Below are 20,219 nucleotides of genomic sequence, written 5' to 3'. Positions count from 1 at the left end.
GATATTCTATAATTCTCTGATAAGTTTATATTTTGTTTGATATTTATCTGAAGTACTCCTGAGATTTCTTTCAGGAGACAATTCTCATGTAAATCTTGGTTCAAGTCTCATCCTAAGGACAGCACCTGAAATATTTTCCAGTATTTGAGTTCTTCCCTTGCTTTGTGTGCCCTGTAGCACAGGAAGGGATGTTTGCTGTGTCCTGGAGCCTCCAGACACTCATTTGTGTCCTGTTCCTTTGCAGGTGCATTGCTGCCAGCCTTCGAGATGTCCCAGGCCAGCTTTGGCTCGGATGTGTCCCCTCTGAGCGTGTCCCTCTCCGTGGGCTCCGGGGCGGGCTGGGAGCAGGAGCAGGAGCTGCTGTCCCCCCGGGAGCTCGGTGCCAGCTCCCCCGCGCTCTCTGGGGGCTCCCCAGCCAGCCAGGGCACTGTGCCAGGCCCCCAGCTGCAGGGGGGTGCCCCGGGTGGCACAGAGGGCTCCCCTGGACGTGCTGGGGCACGGCAGGACCTGCCCAGCTGCTCCTCGGGCGGGGGTCCCCAGGCCGGGGGGAGAAGGGCTCGGAGTGCCCTTGCTGACCCCGAGTCCAGGAGCTCAGACAGCAGCCAGCAGGGATGGGCTCTGGGGGCGTTGTCTGGGCTTGGGAATGACATGGAATTGGACAGGGCATCCTCGAGCTCCGGGGTGGGAAGTGAGAGCAGCCAGGGCCAGGAAAGGGAATCCCTGATGGGGAATCCCTCCCTGCAGGAGCTCCGGGAGCTCCTGGCACAGGCAGAGGGTCTCACTGCCAGCTGGAGCCGTGCTGCTGGCCCCACAGCCTCCTGCAGGCAGCCTGGGGAGGCTCCCCCGGGGCTGGGTGGGAGGGACAGGGGTCCCAAGGGTGCCAGGTTAGGCCAGGACTGGATCCCAAAGCTGCAGGAGACACTGTCGTGGGATGAGGCTGTGCCCCCGAGGGGTGTGCGGGCACAGGAGCTGGGCATGCACCCTCTGGATTCTGCCAGCTGCCAGCTGGCATGGGGACACCCTCTGGCTGTCAGCTCCCAGCGCAGGGAAGGGCTGAGGGCAATGGCCCAGGAGCCAAGGGCAGGGAAATCCACGGGGAGGTGGGAGCCAGAAGGGAGCAGCAGTGTGGGCAGGAGCCAGGCTGCCCGTGTGGGGCTGGCACGGAGCACTGCCAGCAGCCTCCTGGGCACTGGCACAGCCCCACAGCCGGGCCATCCTCCCTCCCTGGAGCCCCTGGCAGTGCCCCTGCAGGCTGCCCGTGCGGGGCTGGCACGGAGCACTGCCAGCAGCCTCCTGGGCACTGGCACAGCCCCACAGCCGGGCCATCCTCCCTCCCTGGAGCCCCTGGCAGTGCCCCTGCAGGCTGCCCATGTGGGGCTGGCACGGAGCACTGGCACAGCCCCACAGCCGGGCCATCCTCCCTCCCTGGAGCCCCTGGGCAGTGCCCCCGCTGGCCTGGGCGGCTCCCTGGGCTCCTGGGGCCAGGCTGGCAGGGCAGCAGGGACACAGGGCAGCGAGGACAGCAGCAGTGGGGATTCCCTCAGTGCCCGGGTCAGGAGCCTCCTGGGCAGGGCTGGGCAGTCCCGGCAGCTGGGCAGTGCCCCGGGGGCGGTGCAGGGCGGCCTGCCCGGGGCTGCAGCTGCCCGGAGCCTTCCCGAGGCCGCCCTGAGCCCGGCGGGCAGCAGCAGCAGCAGCAGCGGTGACTCGCTGGCCGCCCGTGTCCGCAGCCTCCTGGGCAGCGCCGCCCCCGGGATCTCGGCCAGCCGCGTCCTGAGGAGCGCCGAGGAGCACGAGAGGAGGATCCGAGGTGAGCACACCTCGGGGGGGTTGGTGTGGCACGGGTGGGTTTGTGTCAGGGGCTGTGGCAGTGACCGAGGAGCACGAGAGGAGGATCCCAGGTGAGGGAGAGGAGGATCCCAGGTGAGGAAGGCTCTCGGTGGGTTTGGCTGTGTCAGGGGTGGGTTTGTGTCAGGGGCTGTGGCAGTGACTGAGGAGCACGAGAGGAGGATCCCAGGTGAGGAAGGCTCTCGGGGGGTTTGGCTGTGTCAGGGGCACAGCCTGGGGTGGGTTTGTGTCAGGGGCTGTGGCAGTGATGGGGTGAGGCTGCTCCTGATGAAGGGTGTGGCATTCACAAGCCCTCTGAACGGAGAGAAGCTGTGAGACAAGCAGAGAAGAAGGAAAGCACAATTCTTATCTCGCTTGCTGTGCCTGTGTTGTGCTAAAGTAGAGTGCAATGTGGAGATGGTTTACCCAAAGTGAGGATGTTTTGCTCCCTTGGCCTGTCAGGGCCAGGTGTGTGTGGGACTGTCACGGGACAGTCACGGGAGAATCAGAGATGAGTGCAGGGTGAGCAGTTGTGAGCAACAGTGAGTGCAGGGCAGACTCAGTTTAGATACAATGTACATAGGATAGTATTATAAAGTAATTAATTAGCCTTCTGATGATGGAGTCAGATGCATCATTCTCTCACCTTTGATTTACAATAGAAGGAGATTATTGTGCAGTGCACTGAGACCCTTTAATGGGACAGGCTTCAGTGGGGACATTTCCCAGTGATCTCCTGACTCCAGCAGGGTCTGGTGCAGTGCCTGTGGGGCAGCTTGGGGGATGTTCTTTGGGGGGGATGTTCCTTGGGGGGATGTTCTTTGGCAATGTTCAGGCTCTGCCTCTCCCTTCCAGAGGTGACAGCTCCAGGAATTCAGGTGCCACTGGATTTTCTTGGTATTTTCTTGTTTGCCACGGGAAGTGTGTTAAGTCTGTGGGCAGGGAAAGGAGCAGGACACTGGGGAATCTTCTGTGCTGTGATAAAACTGGGTAGAATTGGGCTTTTCCAGTTTGAATACCTTCTTTTCCTGCCATCACTGTAAGGAATTATTTTGTCCACACAGGTATTAAGTCAGGAATGTCAGAAAGGATTGTGTGAGTGAGCTCTGACTTGTGTCTGAGACTGTGAGGATGACAGAACCAGGGGAGAGTCTTGGATCCATCTCCCCAAATAAATGATCCAAGGAGCCATTTGCCATTGTGTTCCTGGTCACTCCAGGAGTTCTGGAATTTGGTGTGGTCTTTGTTCTCTCAGCTGGGCTAACCAGAAATGCACAGCTTTGACTTGAAGTTAAAAACTGTTCTCATACACGAAACAGGAAAGGAAAGCTCTCCTGCTTTGTGTTTTTGGCAGCCTGGGTGAAGATGAAGCTGGCCAGCCAGTCCCAGGAGGGTGGGGCAGACTGGGATGAAGAGCCCCAGCTCAGGATGGAGGCAATCAAGGCAGAGCTGCTCCCAAGGACCAGGGAACCTGCACCAGCCAAGGTACAAACCAGCTCAGCTCTGGGGAAACGCTGCTGCGCCTGCTCTTGGGGGGGTTTAGGGCTTTTTTATGGTTTTCCCAGGCAGTTTGGGGTGGTTTGGCCATGGGGGTGACACTCAGCTGCAGATGTCCCTGAGGTAGGTGTGAAAAACAGAGGTGTGGGGGGACAGTTGGTGTTGCTGTGGGACAGTGCCCAAAGCTCCTGGTCCTGGGTTGGCTGGAGGAATTCTTAGCACAGAGTGTTCGTGGAGGTGCTGATGGTGCCTGGGAAACTCCTCCTGGTGTGCAGGGAGCACCCTCAGCACTGGGAGAGTCTGTGGGAAGGGAAGGGAAAGGGAAAGGGGAAGGGGAAGGGGAAGGGAAAGGGGAAGGGAAAGGGGAAGGGGAAGGGAAAGGGGAAGGGGAAGGGGAAGGGAAAGGGAAGGGAAAGGGAAAGGGAAAGGGGAAGGGAAAGGGAAAGGGAAAGGGAAAGGGGAAGGGAAAGGGAAAGGGAAAGGGAAAGGGAAAGGGAAAGGGAAAGGGAAAGGGAAAGGGAAAGGGAAAGGGAAAGGGGAAGGGGAAGGGGAAGGGGAAGGGAAAGGGAAAGGGAAAGGGAAAGGGGAAGGGGAAGGGAAAGGCTGCTCCAGGCTCCTGCAGGTGGGGAAGCCAGGGAGTGCTGGTCACAGGATGCTCTCCAGAGAGCTGGGAAGTGTCTGTGGGAGCCTGGGGGTGTCTGTGCTGCGTCAGGGGGGCTGAGGAGGTTCAGGCTCTGCAGCTCTGTTTGTCTGGGAGAACGAGCCCTGGAGCTGCCATGGTTGGTGCATCTCCTGTGGAGTGTTTCTAGTTCATTATAAAATGCATGTCTGGGCTGGAATTGGTCTGAGCAAGAGTGTGTTACCTCTGTTTTCACTCTAAATGCCATTTCTGGCACTGCTCTGGTCTCCAGGGTGATTAGGGCAAGGTTTTTAGGGACTGGTGGTTCAGACAAGTGCCCTGAGCTTTAGGAAGAGCTTCCTCTTTATTTTTCCCTTGATTTTCCCGTTTTCTCCTGCAGCCTGCCTGCCTCCCAGGAAAAGCAGCAGGGGTTGGTTTGTTTGTTTTAATTAAAAGCCCTGCATTAGCAGGAGTGACAGTCAGTGCTTTAGGAGTACTCTGTGTTCAGAGCTTCTCTGGATCAGCAGTGCTGGGAGGAGACACAGCAGCTCCCAAAAGCCATCAGGCCAAACTTCCCAGGCATTCCCAGACTGGTGGAATCTCTGGGCAGCTGGGGGAAAAGAAAGTGACTATTTCATTAATAATTATTATATAAATAAATTATAAGTATACTATAATATCTTTTAAATAATATGTAAAATGTATATATTATATATAAATATATAATATATTTATATAATATTATATGTAATAGTATTATAAATATAATTTAATATTTTAGAAATTCAAATTTCTTAAAATTCAGATTTTTTAAAAAAACAGAAACAAAACACAAATACAAAACCAGAGGCATCAAAGCTTTTTCCCCCCAGCTTTTAGATTTTAGTTGGTCACAGCTTTGTTCCTGGAAGGAGCTCTGTGCAGTGTGGAGCCAAGGATTTCACCTTTCTGTGACTCAGTGTCAGCTGGGGTTTGTTTTCTCCCCATTTAGAGTAAGAAGAAATTCACCATAATTTTGCAAACCAAGCTCCAAGAAATCGCTTTAGTTTAACCACAGCACCTTGTGCTTTGATCTCAAATACTTTGGCACTGCAATGTTTTTAATTTGAGATAAAAAAGGTTTGAATTTGCAGAGTGAAGGTCACAGGATTTTTTTATTGTACTTAAGATAAATGTACTTTTCCTTCCAAGACAAACACTGTCACTGAAAAATACAGATTGTTCAAAACTATTGCACTGAAAAAAGGCACAGCCAGGCAAACTATTTTCCTGTAAATTTAATGGGAACAGTTGTGTACAATAAGGGGGGAAGTTTTAGAGCCAAAGTGCCTTGTGTGGACTTAAAAAGAATGGAGCAAAGATTAGGAAAAGACATTTTTCCTTCTCCTAAACCTTTAAGGCTGAGAAACACAAACTGTTCCTACAGCTCGAGCAAACAACTCCTGCAGCAGGGTCTGGAGCAGTGCCTGTGGGGCAGGCTGGGAGGGGATGTTCTTTGGGGGATGTTCCATGGGGGGGGATGTTCTTTGGGGGGATGTTCTTTGGGGGGGAAAAAATGTTCTTTGGGGGGGATGTTCTTTGGGGGGATGTTCCATGGGGGATGTTCTTTGGGGGGATGTTCTTTGGGGGGATGTTCTTTGGGGGGATGTTCTTTGGGGGATGTTCCTTTGGGGGGTGTTCTTTGGGGGATGTTCCTTGGGGGGGATGTTCTTTGGGGGGGATGTTCTTTGGGGGATGTTTTTTGGGGGGATGTTCTTTGGGGGATGTTCATTGGGGGGGATGTTCCTTGGGGGATGTTCTTTGGGGGGATGTTCTTTGGGGGATGTTCATTGGGGGGGATGTTCCTTGGGGGATGTTTTTTGGGGGGATGTTTTTTGGGGGGATGTTCATTGGGGGGGATGTTCTTTGGGGGGGATGTTCTTTGGGGGGATGTTCTTTGGGGGATGTTCTTTGGGGGGGATGTTCTTTGGGGGGGATGTTCTTTGGGGGGATGTTCTTTGGGGGATGTTCTTTGGGGGGGATGTTCTTTGGGGGGGATGTTCTTTGGGGGGGATGTTCATTGGGGGGGATGTTCATTGGGGGATGTTCTTTGGGGGATGTTCCTTGGGGATGTTCTTTGGGGGGGATGTTCTTTGGGGGGATATTCTTTGGGGGGTGTTCTTTGGGAGGATGTTCTTTGGGGGGGATGTTCCTTGGGGGGGATGTTCTTTGGGGGATGTTCTTTGGGGGATGTTCCTTGGGGGGTGTTCTTTGGGGGGGATGTTTTTGGGGGGATGTTCGTTGGGAATGTTCAGGCTCTGCCTCTCGCTTTCAGTGGCCACAGCTCCAGGAATTCAGGTGCCACTGGATTTTCTTGGCCTTTTCTTGTTTGCCATGGGAAGTGTGTTAAGTCTGTGTGCAGAGGAAGGAGCAGGACACTGGGGAAGTTCTCTGGGATGTTTTACTTGGGAAGATTTTCCATCTTTCCTGTGGGTTTCCCACATCTGCCTGAGCAGAGGGTACAGGAGGGGCCTGGGCTGGGCACAGCAAACCCAGGGACTGCAAACCCAGCTCGAGTGCTCTGGAGGGCTCAAAACCCCTGGAATACTCAACATGGACAGGCTGGCAGAGCTGGGAATGCTCCCCTGGAGAAGGGAAGGCTCCAGGCAGAGCTCAGAGCCCCTGGCAGGGCCTGCAGGGGCTCCAGGAGAGCTGGAGAGGGGCTGGGGACAAGGCCTGCAGGGACAGGAGCCAGGGAATGGCTCCCACTGGGAAAGGGGAGATTGGGCTGGGATCTTGGCAAGGAATTCCTGCCTGGGCTGGAATTCCCAGATTTGCTGGGGCTGCCCCTGGATCCCTGGCAGTGCCCAAGGCCAGGCTGGACACTGGGAGCAGCCTGGGGCAGTGGGAGGTGTCCCTGCCATGGCAGGTTTGGAGCTGCTGTTGGATGTAAACACAATTCCAGCACCTTCAGCCTCAGGATTTTCCTCCTAATTTGAGGAGCTGACCCCCCCCCTGTATTTCAGGGTGCCAGTGCCCCCTGTTCCCTGCCCTGTGAGTTCCTTCCCCCTTGGTGCAGTGTTTTCCTCCACTCCCTGCTGTACTTTTCCACTCCTTGAGCTTTCTCACTTCTCCAGGAAGTTCACGGAGTTGTAGCTCTAAATTTGCTCTGCAGGCTCCTGTGGATCATATGGCACAGGGAGCTTTTTTGGAAGGATGACACATAACAGGCACAATAAAACATGTGAAAGGCTTGGGAAGATGAGTTTATCACAACTTCTGTGCCTGCTCTCGCGGGTGGGAGTTGCTCTGGATTACCTCAGGCCGTTGAACTGGCACGTGGTGCAGGGAGGAGAAGGTTTGGGATCATCCCTGTGCTGGCTCAGCTCTGCTCCCTGTCCCTGGGCCCTTCCACAGGCCCTCCTGGCTGCAGGAAAGGCCAAATAATCCCATTTGTTGCCTCAAAACCCATGAAGGAATAGAAAAGTGGGATGGTGATCCAGGCCCTGCTGGAGTAGTTGCTGCTGTCAGGACAGCTGGGATGGAGAAAGGCTGGGAAGGCTCTTGTGAAATACTTGTTTATATGTTTGGTTTACACCAAAAATGTTTCCCACTGCTTTTTGTTGCCAAATTCCCAGTGGTTGATGGGGATATAATCACCCAGGGACCCGTGGTTGCTTCATGACTGGAATACATTCTGCTGCTTCCACAGTTGGCCCAATCAGTAGGAAAAAGTAAATATAACCTAGATTTTTGTGTCTTTTTTCTCTAATTCAGCTTATCTGGCCCATCTCCATGGCAGCACATTTATCTCAGATTTACTCTCTTCAGTGGAAGTGTTGGAATTTTGGGTTACACTTGAATGAATAAATTTATGTTGGTGGTTGGCATCATGGAATCATTCAGGCTGGAAAAAACCTCCAGGATCATTGAGTCCAACCAACAACCAGCACCACCATGCTCAGCACCAGAGTGTCCTCACATGCCTCATCCTCACATTTCTGTGCAATTCCAGGGGTGGTGACACCACCAGGTCCCTGTTCCAATGCCTGCTAACCCTTTCCAGGCAGAGATTTTTCCTAAGATCCTTTCTAAACGTCCTCTGGTGCAGCCTGAGGCCGCTTCGGGGGTTCTGTGCACAGGAGGGTGGTGGCCTGGACCCCACACCCACGGGATCCCCATGGAACTGTGTCTGTGCCCTGTCCCTTGCCAGCATTCCCCAGCCCTGACCCTGCCCCAAACTGGGACAAGAACTGAAGGGCAGAATGGATTCATCACAGTTTTGAAAAGAACCACATCATCACAGCTTTTAATTAAGTAATATTAATTTTATACGTTTAGTTTTATGATGCTGCTGATAAAGGAATGTCTTCAAAACAAATTACTCTTTCATAAATCTGTTAAATTTGTTTTTAAATGGTAGGGGCCATTGGTTGTGTGTGGTATGAGCCAGTAACAGTGCTGATATTTAATCCATTAACTTAGACTTTCCAAAATTGATGGAAGAATAATTGAGACCCTTTAGGAACCCTTTAAGGAAGAGCTGTACTCCCTACAAATTCTAATGGGGCAAACACATCAGAAATTAATTTTGCCATTAATGGAATGGTGACTTGGCACTGAGAAAGGGTAAAGTTTAATTAGTTCCTTGCCAGCTGGGCTCCCTCCTTTCCTGGTGACAAACTCTGGGCTGGTCACAGCTCTCATTTTTGGCTTTTCCCGTCCAGGTTTGGCCAGGTGTGGTGTTTTCCACATGACCTCTGTACTGTGCTCTGGTTTTCAGGATCCCTGGCTCTGTGGTTTGGAAGCAGCTTCTGAGTACCTGAGGAAGCAGGGGCAGGACCTGGAGGCTGTGCAGGCTCCCAGGTGTCCCAGGGACAGGCTTGGACAGCTCTCCAGGACTCGGGGGCTCCTCCAGCCCAGCTCCCCACCAGCAGCACCATTCCCTGGAGCTGATCCTTGGGATTCCTCCCTGCTGAAGCGCATGCACCTGAAACCTTGGGCTGCTGCTGAGCTGCAGGACGTGCAGCTGAAGCCCTGGAACACTGCTGACCTGCAGGACATGCAGCTGAAACCCTGGAACACTGCTGAGCCACAGGATGTGCAGCTGAAGCCCTGGAACACTGCTGAGCCACAGGAGATGCAGCTGAAACCTTTGGGTGCTGCTGAGCTGCAGGATGTGCAGCTGAAGCCCTGGAACACTGCTGAGCCACAGGATGTGCAGCTGAAACCCTGGAACACTGCTGAGCCACAGGATGTGCAGCTGAAACCCTGGAACACTGCTGAGCCACAGGATGTGCAGCTGAAACCATTGGGTGCTGCTGATCTGCAGGATGTGCAGCTGAAACCCTGGAACACTGCTGACCTGCAGGACATGCAGCTGAAACCCTGGAACACTGCTGAGCCACAGGATGTGCAGCTGAAACCCTGCAATGCTGCTGACCTGCAGGACATGCACCTGAAGCCCTGGAACACTGCTGAGCCACAGGATGTGCAGCTGAAACCCTGCAATGCTGCTGACCTGCAGGATGTGCAGCTGAAGCCCTGCAATGCTGCTGACCTGCAGGATGTGCAGCTGAAGCCCTGGAACACTGCTGAGCCACAGGAGATGCAGCTGAAACCTTTGGGTGCTGCTGAGCTGCAGGATGTGCAGCTGAAGCCCTGCAGTGCTGCTGATCTGCGGGACATGCAGCTGAAGTCCTGCAGTGCTGCTGAGCCACAGGAGATGCAGCTGAAACCTTTGGGTGCTGCTGAGCCACAGGAGATGCCCCTGAAGCCCTGCAATGTTGCTGACCTGCAGGATTTGCAGCTGAAATCCTGGAACACTGCTGAGGCACAGGAGATGCCCCTGAAGCTGTGGAACACTGCTGAGCCACAGGATGTGCAGCTGAAACCTTTGGGTGCTGCTGAGCCACAGGAGATGCCCCTGAAGCCCTGCAGTGCTGCACAGGAGATGCCCCTGAAGCCCTGGAACACTGCTGAGGCACAGGAGATGCAGCTGAAGCCCTGCAGTGCTGCTGAGCCACAGGATGTGCAGCTGAAACCTTTGGGTGCTGCTGAGGCACAGGAGATGCCCCTGAAGCCCTGGACCACTGCTGAGCCACAAGTGCACACCCAGCAGGCAGCCACGGGGCACCCCAGTGCCAGGGCAGCGCCCCGTGCCCCTCTGGCACAGGACCCCCGTGCAGGGAGCCCTGCAGCTGCCCCCCCTGCCCCTGGAGAGCTGTCCCTGCCAGCCCTGGAGCTGGGCAGGCCGAGCTCCCCCCTCAGCCTGTGCTCCCAGAGCCTGGCACACAGCCCCAGCCTGGCCAGCAGGGAGCAGGGGCTGGGCACAGAGCCCTGGCACAGAGCTGGCGGGCAGGGCTGTGCCCCCTGCCCCGCGCTGGCTGGCACTGGGGGGGCTGCCCCTGCTGCCAGGGCTGCAGCTCCTCAGGAAGCAGCCCAGCAGCCCGGCAGCGTCCAGGCTGGGAAGGGACAGAGCCTGAGTGCCAGACAGCCCCAGCTCCTGCCTGCAGCTGTGGGGCACAGACACAGAGCCAGGGAGCTCAGCCAGGAAAGGAAGGCGTCCCTTGAACCCTCCGCTCTGAGCCCGTCCCAGCAGGAGGAGATCCCACCTGGCCACACCCAGCTCCGGGAGAGCCCGGGAGCAGCTGCACAAAGGGCTTGGCTGAAGGGCCCCAGTGAGGTGTTGGCACAGGGGAGGAAAAGCCCTGATGAGCCACCTCTCCTTCCAGAAGAGGCTGTGAGGGAGCACATGGGTCCTGCTCACCCTTCACCTGCAGATGAGGCTTTGTCCACCATGCCAGAAGAGGCTGTGAGGGAGCAGATGGGTCCTGCTCACCCTTCACCTGCAGATGAGGCTTTGTCCACCATGCCAGAAGAGGCAGTGAGGGAGCACATGGGTCCTGCTCGCCCTTCACCTGCAGATGAGGCTTTGTCCACCATGCCAGAAGAGGCAGTGAGGGAGCACATGGGTCCTGCTCGCCCTTCACCTGCAGATGAGGCTTTGTCCACCATGCCAGAAGAGGCTGTGAGGGAGCACATGGGTCCTGCTCATCCTTCACCTGCAGATGAGGCTTTGTCCACCGTGCCAGAAGAGGCTGTGAGGGAGCACATGGGTCCTGCTCGCCCTTCACCTGCAGATGAGGCTTTGTCCACCATGCCAGAAGGGGCAGTGAGGGAGCACATGGGTCCTGCTCACCCTTCACCTGCAGATGAGGCTTTGTCCACCACGCCTGAGGCTCCCTCATCACCGGTGAGGAGATTCCTGAGCTGTGTGCACATCACCCTCTCCTCCAGGGTCAGTCACCCCAGTGCCAGCAGTGCTGGGAGCAGGATCGAGGTGTGGGACAAACCTCCAGAGAAGGCTCAGACTTTACAAGCAGCTCCAGAAGCTTCAGTGGGAGGTGTTCCTAAATCCCCTCCTGCTGAGGGCATTCCCAGCTCAGCTGAGCCTGTGGCCCCAGCAGATCCCGGCCGGGTGCCCTCCCCTGGGCAGGAGCTGCAGGGCAGGGCCGGAGCCCGGCTCACACGGGGCATCCCCAGCTCTGCCCCTCCTGCAGCACCTGGCAGGAGGACTTGTGATGCTGCCACCCAGATCACCACGGGAAGTCCTAGCAAAGCCACGCTCTCAGCAGAAATCTGTGTTGATCCCCAGGAGGGGGCAAGTGCCGCCCTGCAGCCGTCGCTCCCCAGCGCCCCCGGAGCTCCTGGGATTGCAGCTCCACCCCACAAGGAGATTCCCCCCTTCCCAAGGCAGCCTGGTGAGCAAATCCCTGTCTTACAGCTGTCTGTGCCCTCGAGTCTGCACAAGGTCAGGCTACTGATCAAAGTGAAAGCCCAAAACCAACCACAGCTCTTCTGTGGAAACGACATCCCTGAGATAATTGGGATATTTGAAGTTGCTCACATCGGGGGGAAACCCAACCCTTAAACTTGGGTTTTTCAGCCCCATCAGGAGGGGTTTGTGTGGAAACAGTTGGGATTCAGTTCAGGTTTCTCTAGAACTGAGTCCTTAGTGTCCAACTATGGTTGGAGAATATTTTCTGGTGTTTGTGTGTAGATGGTTTGATTTGGTTCACTTGGAGTTCAGTGAGAGCTGGATCTGATTACTGATTTACTCTCTATTTAAGGTAGCACCAAAAAATCAGAGGGGAATGTGCACATTGCTGCTTTTAATAGAATAAAACAGCAAAGTGCAGGGTTTGGGGTATCTGTCAGCAGGGGCATGTGGATGTTCACAGGGTTCTCCACCCCAGTGGTGTTTGGTACTGGGGCTCTGTTGTTGCTTTTATTGACTTGAGGGACACATCCCTGCTCCTTTAAAGTGATTCCCTCAAGCTGGGATCAGCTGGGAGCTCTGTGGGTACAGGAGATGTTTCTGTAAGTCACCGTTTGCCACCCTGATCACAATTTTAATATTGAATAGGAGAAGCTGTTTTTCCAGGTAAGGGATGGGAACCTTCTACCTGTGGGTGGGGATTAAAAAAATCCAATTAATTTAATGTAGCTAATGAAATAGCAATCCCTGTTGCTGAAGAACAGGGTGTTCCTCAGGCTTTAGCAGCAGGAGCACCCTGAGCAGCCTGCCCAGGCCCTGCCCTGCTGCATGAGGGGTTTCCAGCCCGGCTCCTGCTCACTGTTTGCCTTGTCCCCCCAGCCCAGCCCCTGCTGCTGCCCTACAAGCCCTCAGGAAGCTCTGGCATGTATTATGTGCCTTTCCAGAGAGCAGGAGCCAGCGTGGAGCCCGAGGCCAGCACAGCCAGCTGCCACTCAGGTACTGCACCCCTGCCCAGGCTGGGTGGGTGTTCTGGGCTGAATTACCTGTGAGCCACGTGGGCAGCTCCTGCCTGCAGGCTCTGCTCTCCTTTCTGGGCTGGAGGGGGCTCTTGCTCCACTCTGGCACTGAAAAGGAGCAGGACTCAGTGTTTGCAGCCTGAGCATCCCTTGCTTTCCTCTGGGAATCACTGCTCACTTGGGATCCTTGCAGGTCTCTGCCACTTCTCCTGCAAAGAATGGACCACTGGGTTTATTACAGGTTATCACAGGTTTTTATTACAGGTTATCACAGGTTTTATTTGCAGGTTGGTTTCACTCAGAGCTTTTTAACATCCAGAGTTTGGTCTGTAGACAAGACTCATGTTAGAGATGTCCAGTTCCTGAATTCCAGCTGTTGGACCAGGCTGATCCAACAGTGCCAGAAGTGCCCAGATCAGTCACTGCAGCCACAAATTGTGTTGGCCATGGTTTAGGTGTCCCTGCTCTTGACCTTTTTCAAGTTTATCTGGGGAATCATGAGAGAAACAAATGTGATGCAAATCTGTTGTTTTGCACAAATGATGATGCCATATATAAAAATTCACTATGCAAATGAAGCAGCACAAGGTTCTAGGAAAATGTACAGCAGGATGGAAAAATACATTTTGTTTTTCCCAGTCCCTGCTGCACCCAGGGCTCAGCTCAGGGGGAGCAGCTGAGGGAACTGAGTGCAGGAAATCCATGGGATGTAGCCAGGTGGGGTTGGCAGGGATGAGAAATTGGTGGGGACAGTTCTAGGCTTCTAACCCTGAGACAGGGGTAGGATCAGGGAGTCATGGAATGGTCGGGTTGGAAGGACTTTAAAGATCATCCCATTCCTCCCTGCCATGGCAGGGACACCTCCCACCGTGCCAGGCTGCTCCAAACCCCATGCAGCCTGGCCTGGGGCGCTGCCAGGGCTCCTGATTGCTGGTTCATTGTGGCATTTGTGTGTCTGCTGTCCCTGGCTGCTGTTGCACTCACGCTGCTCTCTCTGCAGGCTCCGAGGATGCTCCTGCCCCAGGGATCCTGGCCCGAGTGCTGGCTCTGGGGGCTGAGCCCCCTGCAGCCAGGGCAGCTGCCCAGCACACGGGGACAGCCCATGGTCACTGGCCTAAGCTGGCCTGGGCTGAGGAGCTCAGCACACCGCTGGGACAGGCTTCAGGTAATTAGAATGTGGATTGAATTTTGTAATTGCTTCTGTGTGTTCATACATGTGGAGGAAGTCAGAGCAAAAGATTTGACATTTCGGGGTCCGTGGTTCCGGTGACACTGCTGGGTCTGCCAGAAAATGCTGGATTTGACTCTGTTTCCTCTTCCTGTCTTTCTGCTTCTCCCTGACTGATAAAATCCAGGTTTCCCTGGCAGGCTCTGGACTCTGCATCCCTGGAGTGTCCCAGGCCAGTCTGCACAGGGCTGGGAGCACCCTGGGACAGTGGGAGGTGTCCCTGCCATGGCAAGGGTGGCACCGGGTGGGATTTCAGATCCCTCCACAGGAAGGGACACAGTCCATTCCAGGATTCCATGGAAAACTTGGCCATCAGTATTTTTGGCATTCCTGTGTCTCCAGGGATTGTCAGGAATTCCCTGTGGCTGCAGCCAGCTGGGATTCCCTGAGCAGGGAGCTCCTTCTGCCCCTGCACTGGGCACACCTGGAGTGCTGTGCCCAGCCCTGGCCCCTCAGCTTGGGAAGGACTTTGGGATGTTTGAGCCCATCCAGAGGGGGCTGGAGAGGGGCTGGGAACACAAACCCTGAGAGGAACCCCTGAGGGAGCTGGGGGTGCTCAGCCTGGAGAAAAGGAGACTCAGGGGTGCCCCCATCACTCTGCACAGCTCCTGAAAGGTGCCTGTGCTCAGCTGGGGCTGGGCTCTGTCTGCAGGAACTGACACAACCAGAGGGCACAGCCTCGAGCTGTGCCAAGGGAAATCCAGGCTGGATAGCAGGGAAAAGGTTTTTACAGAAATGGTGAGAAAGGTCTGGAATGGCTGCCCAGGGAGGTGGTGGAGTCCCCATCCCTGGATGTGGCACTGGGGGCCAGGGTTTAGCGGAGGGGTTGGGGCTGGGTTGGACTCCATGGTCTTGAAGGTCTCTTCCAACCCAGGGGTTCTGTGAGTTCTGTGAGCTGGGCTGGGGCTGTCCCTGCCCAGGGACACTCTGCTGTCCTGTGATGTCACACCAGGTTCCTCTGTGCCCTGCGTGTCCTGGAGCTGCAGCTCAGTGTGCTGCTGTCCCTGTCCCTGTCCCTGTCCTGTCCTGTCCCATCCCTGCCCTGTCCCTGTCCCTGTCCCTGTCCCTGTCCCTGTCCCTGTCCCTGTCCCTGTCCCTGTCCTGTCCCATCCCTGTCCTGTCCCTGTCCTGTCCCATCCCTGCCCTATCCCTGTTCCTGTCCCTGTCCTGTCCCGTCCCTGCCCTGTCCCTGTCCTGTCCCTGTCCTGTCCCATCCCTGCCCTATCCCTGTTCCTGTCCCTGTCCTGTCCCATCCCTGCCCTGTCCCTGTCCTGTCCCGTCCCTGCCCTGTCCCTATCCCTGCCCTGTCCCTGTCCTGTCCCGTCCCTGCCCTGTCCCTGTCCCTGTCCCTGTCCAGTCCCATCCCTGCCCTGTCCCTGTCCTGTCCCGTCCCTGCCCTGTCCCTGTCCCTGTCCAGTCCCATCCCTGCCCTGTCCCTGTCCTGTCCCATCCCTGCCCTATCCCTGTTCCTGTCCCTGTCCTGTCCCATCCCTCCCCTATCCCTGTTCCTGTCCCTGTCCTGTCCCATCCCTGCCCTATTCCTGTCCCTGTCCCTGTCCCTGCCCTGTCCGTGCCTGGCTGGAGCTGCCCTGGAGGAAGCTCAGGGTTTGCCCTGTCCCTGTCCCTGTCCCTGTCCCTGCCCTGTCCCTGTCCCTGGCTGGAGCTGCCCCAGAGGAGGCTCAGGGTTTGCCCTGTCCCTGTCCCTGGCTGGAGGAGCTGTCCCAGAGGAAGCTCAGGTTTGTCCTGTCCCTGTCCTGTCCTGCCCTGTCCCTGTCCCTGGCTGGAGCTGCCCCAGAGGAGGCTCAGGGTTTGCTCTGTCCCTGCCCCTGCCCTGTCCTGCCCTGTCCCTGCCTGGAGCTGCCCCAGAGGAAGCTCAGGTTTGCCCTGTCCCTGTCCCTGCCCTGTCCCTGTCCCTGGCTGGAGCTGCCCCAGAGGAGGCTCAGGTTTGCCCTCCAGGCTCTGTTTGCTGAGGATGCTGCCCCAGGTGGGTCAGGCTGAGCCCAGCCCTGGGTGCCTGGCTGGCTCTGGTGGCAGCAGCTGAGATGATCCTCGTGGACACTTTGCACAGCACAAACTCTGCCTGTGAGTGCCTCATGCTGGGTTTTGCACACAGGTGGCTGCAGCCAGGCCACTCCTGGGTGGCTGCATCTCTGCTGTCCTGATGGTTCCTGTCCTGATGTGTTGATAGGGTTTCCATCTGATTACTTTCATTTTTCGCTTGAGGTTGGGTTCTATTCTTTGAAGCTTTTCCTCTCAGAATGGAGAGATTTTGATGTTTCCAGAAGACAATTTTGATTTGCACAGGAAAATTTCAATGATTATGTAAGGCTGCCACATCAATAACCTGGATAAAAATGAGAGGGGAACAAAAGTGTTAATATAAAATTATCTCCTAACATTTTTTATTGCTATAATGGTCTAAAGGCCCAGGTAAGAAAAGAACTGTAAGGAGAAAGAATATTTTGTGAAGGCAGCCAGTGCAGCTGGAACTTTAAAGAATCTTTCAGAAGAAAGACTTGCATGTCTTAAATCTTCCCTGACTTCTTCAACCATATTTTTAGATGATCTAATAAAAGATTACCTCTACCCACAGAGCTTGTCTAGAGCTTAAAATTATGCAAGTTATGTATTTTTTTAAAAAAAAAGTTTCTATACAAACTTATTTTTATTTTTTGCCTGTTTACATTCCTTCCATTTCTTGGTAACTTTCTAAAAAGCCAGGAATAGCAAAGTTCTGCCTGGCATTCCCAAGCCTGATCTCATTTGTCAGGAGGATGTGGAGGAAGCCTCTTACACAAGTTTATAAACATTGCCCTTGTATGGGAAGAAAAATTCCTGCACTTCCAGAGTTAGTGAGGCTGGGCCTGGCTGCAGCATCTGTGATCTCTGTGTTCCACCACAGCCCCTGTGCTGGGAAGGGAGGAGATCCAAGCGCCCAGTCCTTCCTACAAAAAACACAAGGCACATTTTAAACCTGGACAGGTTCTGCATTATATTAAAAATCACTTCGAAGCTGTTTTTGAGAGCGGTCCTGGCTCGTGCTGGGTGTGTTTCATGGATGGCCAGGGCGTCCCCATCCCTGGCAGTGTCCAGGCTGGGTGGGAATGGGGGCACCCTGGGGTAAGGGGAGCTGTCCCTGCCCGTTGCACTGGATGGGCCCTGGGGTCCCTTCCACGACCAATAAAGGCTCAGTTCAGGGCAGTTCCCTGAGGTAGAACTAGATTCCCCCCACAGATCCACTTGGATATAAGATTCTCTTGGATTCCATGTTGCAAGAGATAGAAAACATTTGTTTATGTGATTTTAATAATGCTCAAACCTGATCTCCAAGTTCGCCGCGTTTGGGAACGAGCTTGGTCATCCTGCTTTTAATCCTTTGTGGTGTTTTGGGAGTTGTAGGATAAAAATCCTCCACTTTGGGCAGAGCAGTGAAACATTCACGTGTTTTGTGTCTTGCAGAGCTGCCAGGCGGTTCTCAGCGCGCAGAGCCCTCCCGTGGTGTCCCTGAGCCCTGTGCCATGCCCACCAGGCAGAGCTGCAGCCAGCATCCCCGGGAGCCCTGCAGGGCCAGGGCTGGGGCTGGACACGCCGCCCAGGGCACAGCAGGGCAGTTCTTTGCCCTCCCTGCAGAGGCTGATGACAGCAGGAGCGAGGAGCTGAGTGCCGGGGCATCCTTGGGGCGCGGGGCAGCTGGCACGGGGCCGCACCAGGGAGCTGCTGGCGCCCAGCCTGCCCCACGGGGCCGGGCCGCTCACCTGCAGGACAGCGTGGGGAAGGCACCACGGCACCGGGGCCCCGCCAGGGGCGGCCTGGACGAGCTGTGGCTGAGCTTCCTGGAGCGCCAGGGCAGGCAGCAGCAGCAGCTGAGCAGGGACGGAGAGCTGAGCCTCGTGCAGCGCCTGGATCGGCTGGCCAGGCTCCTGCAGAACCCCATCAGGCACACCCTGGCTCCCACAGCTGCTGGGGACAAGGTTCCTGAGCAGGAAATGCGGGGAGGGGAACAGCCACAAACTGGGCTGGCAGGAAAAGCCAGGTCTGGGAGCAGCACGGAGCCAAAGGGAGCACGAGTGGGACAGAGGCCACGTGTGAGCCATGGCGGCAGCAGCAGCCCAGGGGAGCTCAGGGCAGCCAGGCCGGGGCAGAAGGTGATCCAGCACCTGGGCAGGATCCTGGAGGAGCAGCAGCACCTGGGCAGGATCCTGGAGGAGCAGCAGCACCTGGGCATCCCCATTGACAGCTCCTCAGAGAGCAGGCTGAGCAGAGAGCCCAGCAGCTGCAGCACCTGCAGCACCTCGGCGTGGGACACGGGCACAGGGCTGGACACCTCCCCTGCCTCTGGGGACAGCAGCTCCCTGTCCCTGTCCACCATCGACACGGCCAGGCTGCTCCGGGCCTTTGGGCAGCACAGGCTGGCCCCAAGCACTCCGAGCCCAGCCCCAGAGCTGTCCCCAGAGCTGTCCCCGAGGCTGGCCCGGCTCTACCGTGCCATCAGCCAGCAGAAGAGGCGCTCTGAGAAGTGGCAGGAGCAGAGTGGAGGAGCTGGGGCTGCAGGATGTCCCCAGGGAGCTGCTCAGAGCCTCGGGAAGGGACAGCAGAGCCAGGTAAGAGCTCCCTGAGCACAGCCCTGCCCCATCCCCATGGGAACCCCCACTGCTGCCAGCTCTGTGAGCTGGGAACCTCTGGGAATCTCTGAGAGTCACTGGGAATCTCTGGGAACCACTGGGTATCTCTGAGAATCACTGAGAACCTCTGGGCATCACTGAGAGTCACTGGGAATCACTGGGGATCTCTGAGAGTCTCTGAGAGTCACTCAGAACCTCTGGGCATCACTGAGAATCACTGAGAACCTTTGGGCATCACTGAGAGTCACTGGGAGTCACTGGGGATCTCTGAGAGTCACTCAGAACCTCTGGGAATCTCTGAGAATCACTGGGAATCATTGAGAATCACTGAGAATCACTGGGAGTCTCTGAGAGTCACTGGGAATCTCTGGGAATCATTGGGAATCTCTGGGAATCAATCACTGGGAATCAATCACTGGGAATCACTGGTTTGCAGGGGAAGCTTCTGCCTTCCATGGGGGCAGACCCATCCGAGGTCTACAGGAGCCAGGGCAGCAGCTCAGGCTGGCACACAGCACCTGGCTATGCCCTCCTTGTGTCCATTCCCTTGGGATGGATCCATGCAGAGCCAGGGCAGCAGCTCAGGCTGGCACACAGCACCTGGCTATGCCCTCCTTGTGTCCATTCCCTTGGGATGGATCCATGCAGAGCCAGGGCAGCAGCTCAGGCTGGCACACAGCACCTGGCTATGCCCTCCTTGTGTCCATTCCCTTGGGATGGATCCATGCAGAGCCAGGGCAGCAGCTCAGGCTGGCACACAGCACCTGGCTGTGCCCTCCCTGTGTCCATTCCCTTGGGATGGATCCATGCAGAGCCAGGGCAGCAGCTCAGGCTGGCACACAGCACCTGGCTGTGCCCTCCTTGTGTCCATTCCCTTGGGATGGATCCATGCAGAGCCAGGGCAGCAGCTCAGGCTGGCACACAGCACCTGGCTGTGCCCTCCTTGTGTCCATTCCCTTGGGATGGATCCATGCAGAGCCAGGGCAGCAGCTCAGGCTGGCACACAGCACCTGGCTGTGCCCTCCTTGTGTCCATTCCCTTGGGATGGATCCATGCAGAGCCAGGGCAGCAGCTCAGGCTGGCACACAGCACCTGGCTGTGCCCTCCTTGTGTCCATTCCCTTGGGAACAGACCCTGCTGTCCCAATCCTTGGGAACAGGTACCTGCAGGCTCAGTGAGGTTGTAAATCTGATGGAAATTCCAGCCAGGACATCCCTGGGCAAGGATCCATACAATTATTGGAGTTTCCCTGCTGATGGGCTTGTAAAAATGTGTAAATTGTTTTGTCTGGCTGGTTGTGAGGTTTTTTCTTTAAAGAGCTGAGAATTCCAGGTGAGAGCTCTGCAGTGCAGCTGTTTGAAAGGGGAGGGAATAATTCCTTCAGGTGAATTTGGCTGTTGCCCTTGGCAGGAGAAATGGAAATGTTCTTAACTGGGACTCAGCCTGGATTTGGTGATTTTAGTAAGGAATTACAGAGTTCAGGGGTTCTGTAATCCAGAGGAATGTTGAAAAGTACAGAACGAATGAGGAATATTGAATTACCTCTTTCATTTTTTTGTATTTCCAGATGAAAGTGGAACTGGCATCATTACTACCAGATTTAATTTAAATTGCTATTTTATTTTATAGAAACAACTCCAAGTCTGTTTGTAAA

At 55.6% G+C, this 20,219-nt stretch overlaps 1 protein-coding gene across 4 annotated transcripts in view; it reads left to right on the top strand.

Moving 5' to 3' along the window:
* Positions 1–20,219, top strand: part of ALMS1 (ALMS1 centrosome and basal body associated protein) — a 58,454-nt gene that overhangs the window by 23,099 nt on the left and 15,136 nt on the right. For 2 of the 4 annotated variants that reach the window (XM_036382847.2, XM_036382846.2), the window contains exons 6-11: positions 245–1,807; positions 3,179–3,309; positions 8,703–11,682; positions 12,579–12,695; positions 13,716–13,880; positions 17,403–18,544. In XM_036382847.2, coding sequence (XP_036238740.2) covers positions 245–1,807; positions 3,179–3,309; positions 8,703–11,682; positions 12,579–12,695; positions 13,716–13,880; positions 17,403–18,544 — 6,098 coding nt within the window. The remainder of the gene's footprint in view (positions 1–244; positions 1,808–3,178; positions 3,310–8,702; positions 11,683–12,578; positions 12,696–13,715; positions 13,881–17,402; positions 18,545–20,219) is intronic. The other 2 variants (XM_054514630.1, XM_036382849.2) reach the window with 2 other exon arrangements.

This window comes from Molothrus ater, chromosome 4, assembly GCF_012460135.2.
Source record: "Molothrus ater isolate BHLD 08-10-18 breed brown headed cowbird chromosome 4, BPBGC_Mater_1.1, whole genome shotgun sequence".
Classification (NCBI taxonomy): domain Eukaryota; kingdom Metazoa; phylum Chordata; class Aves; order Passeriformes; family Icteridae; genus Molothrus; species Molothrus ater.
The sequence above is the reverse complement of the archived record's forward strand: the minus strand, read 5'-3'. Positions and strand labels throughout refer to the sequence as shown.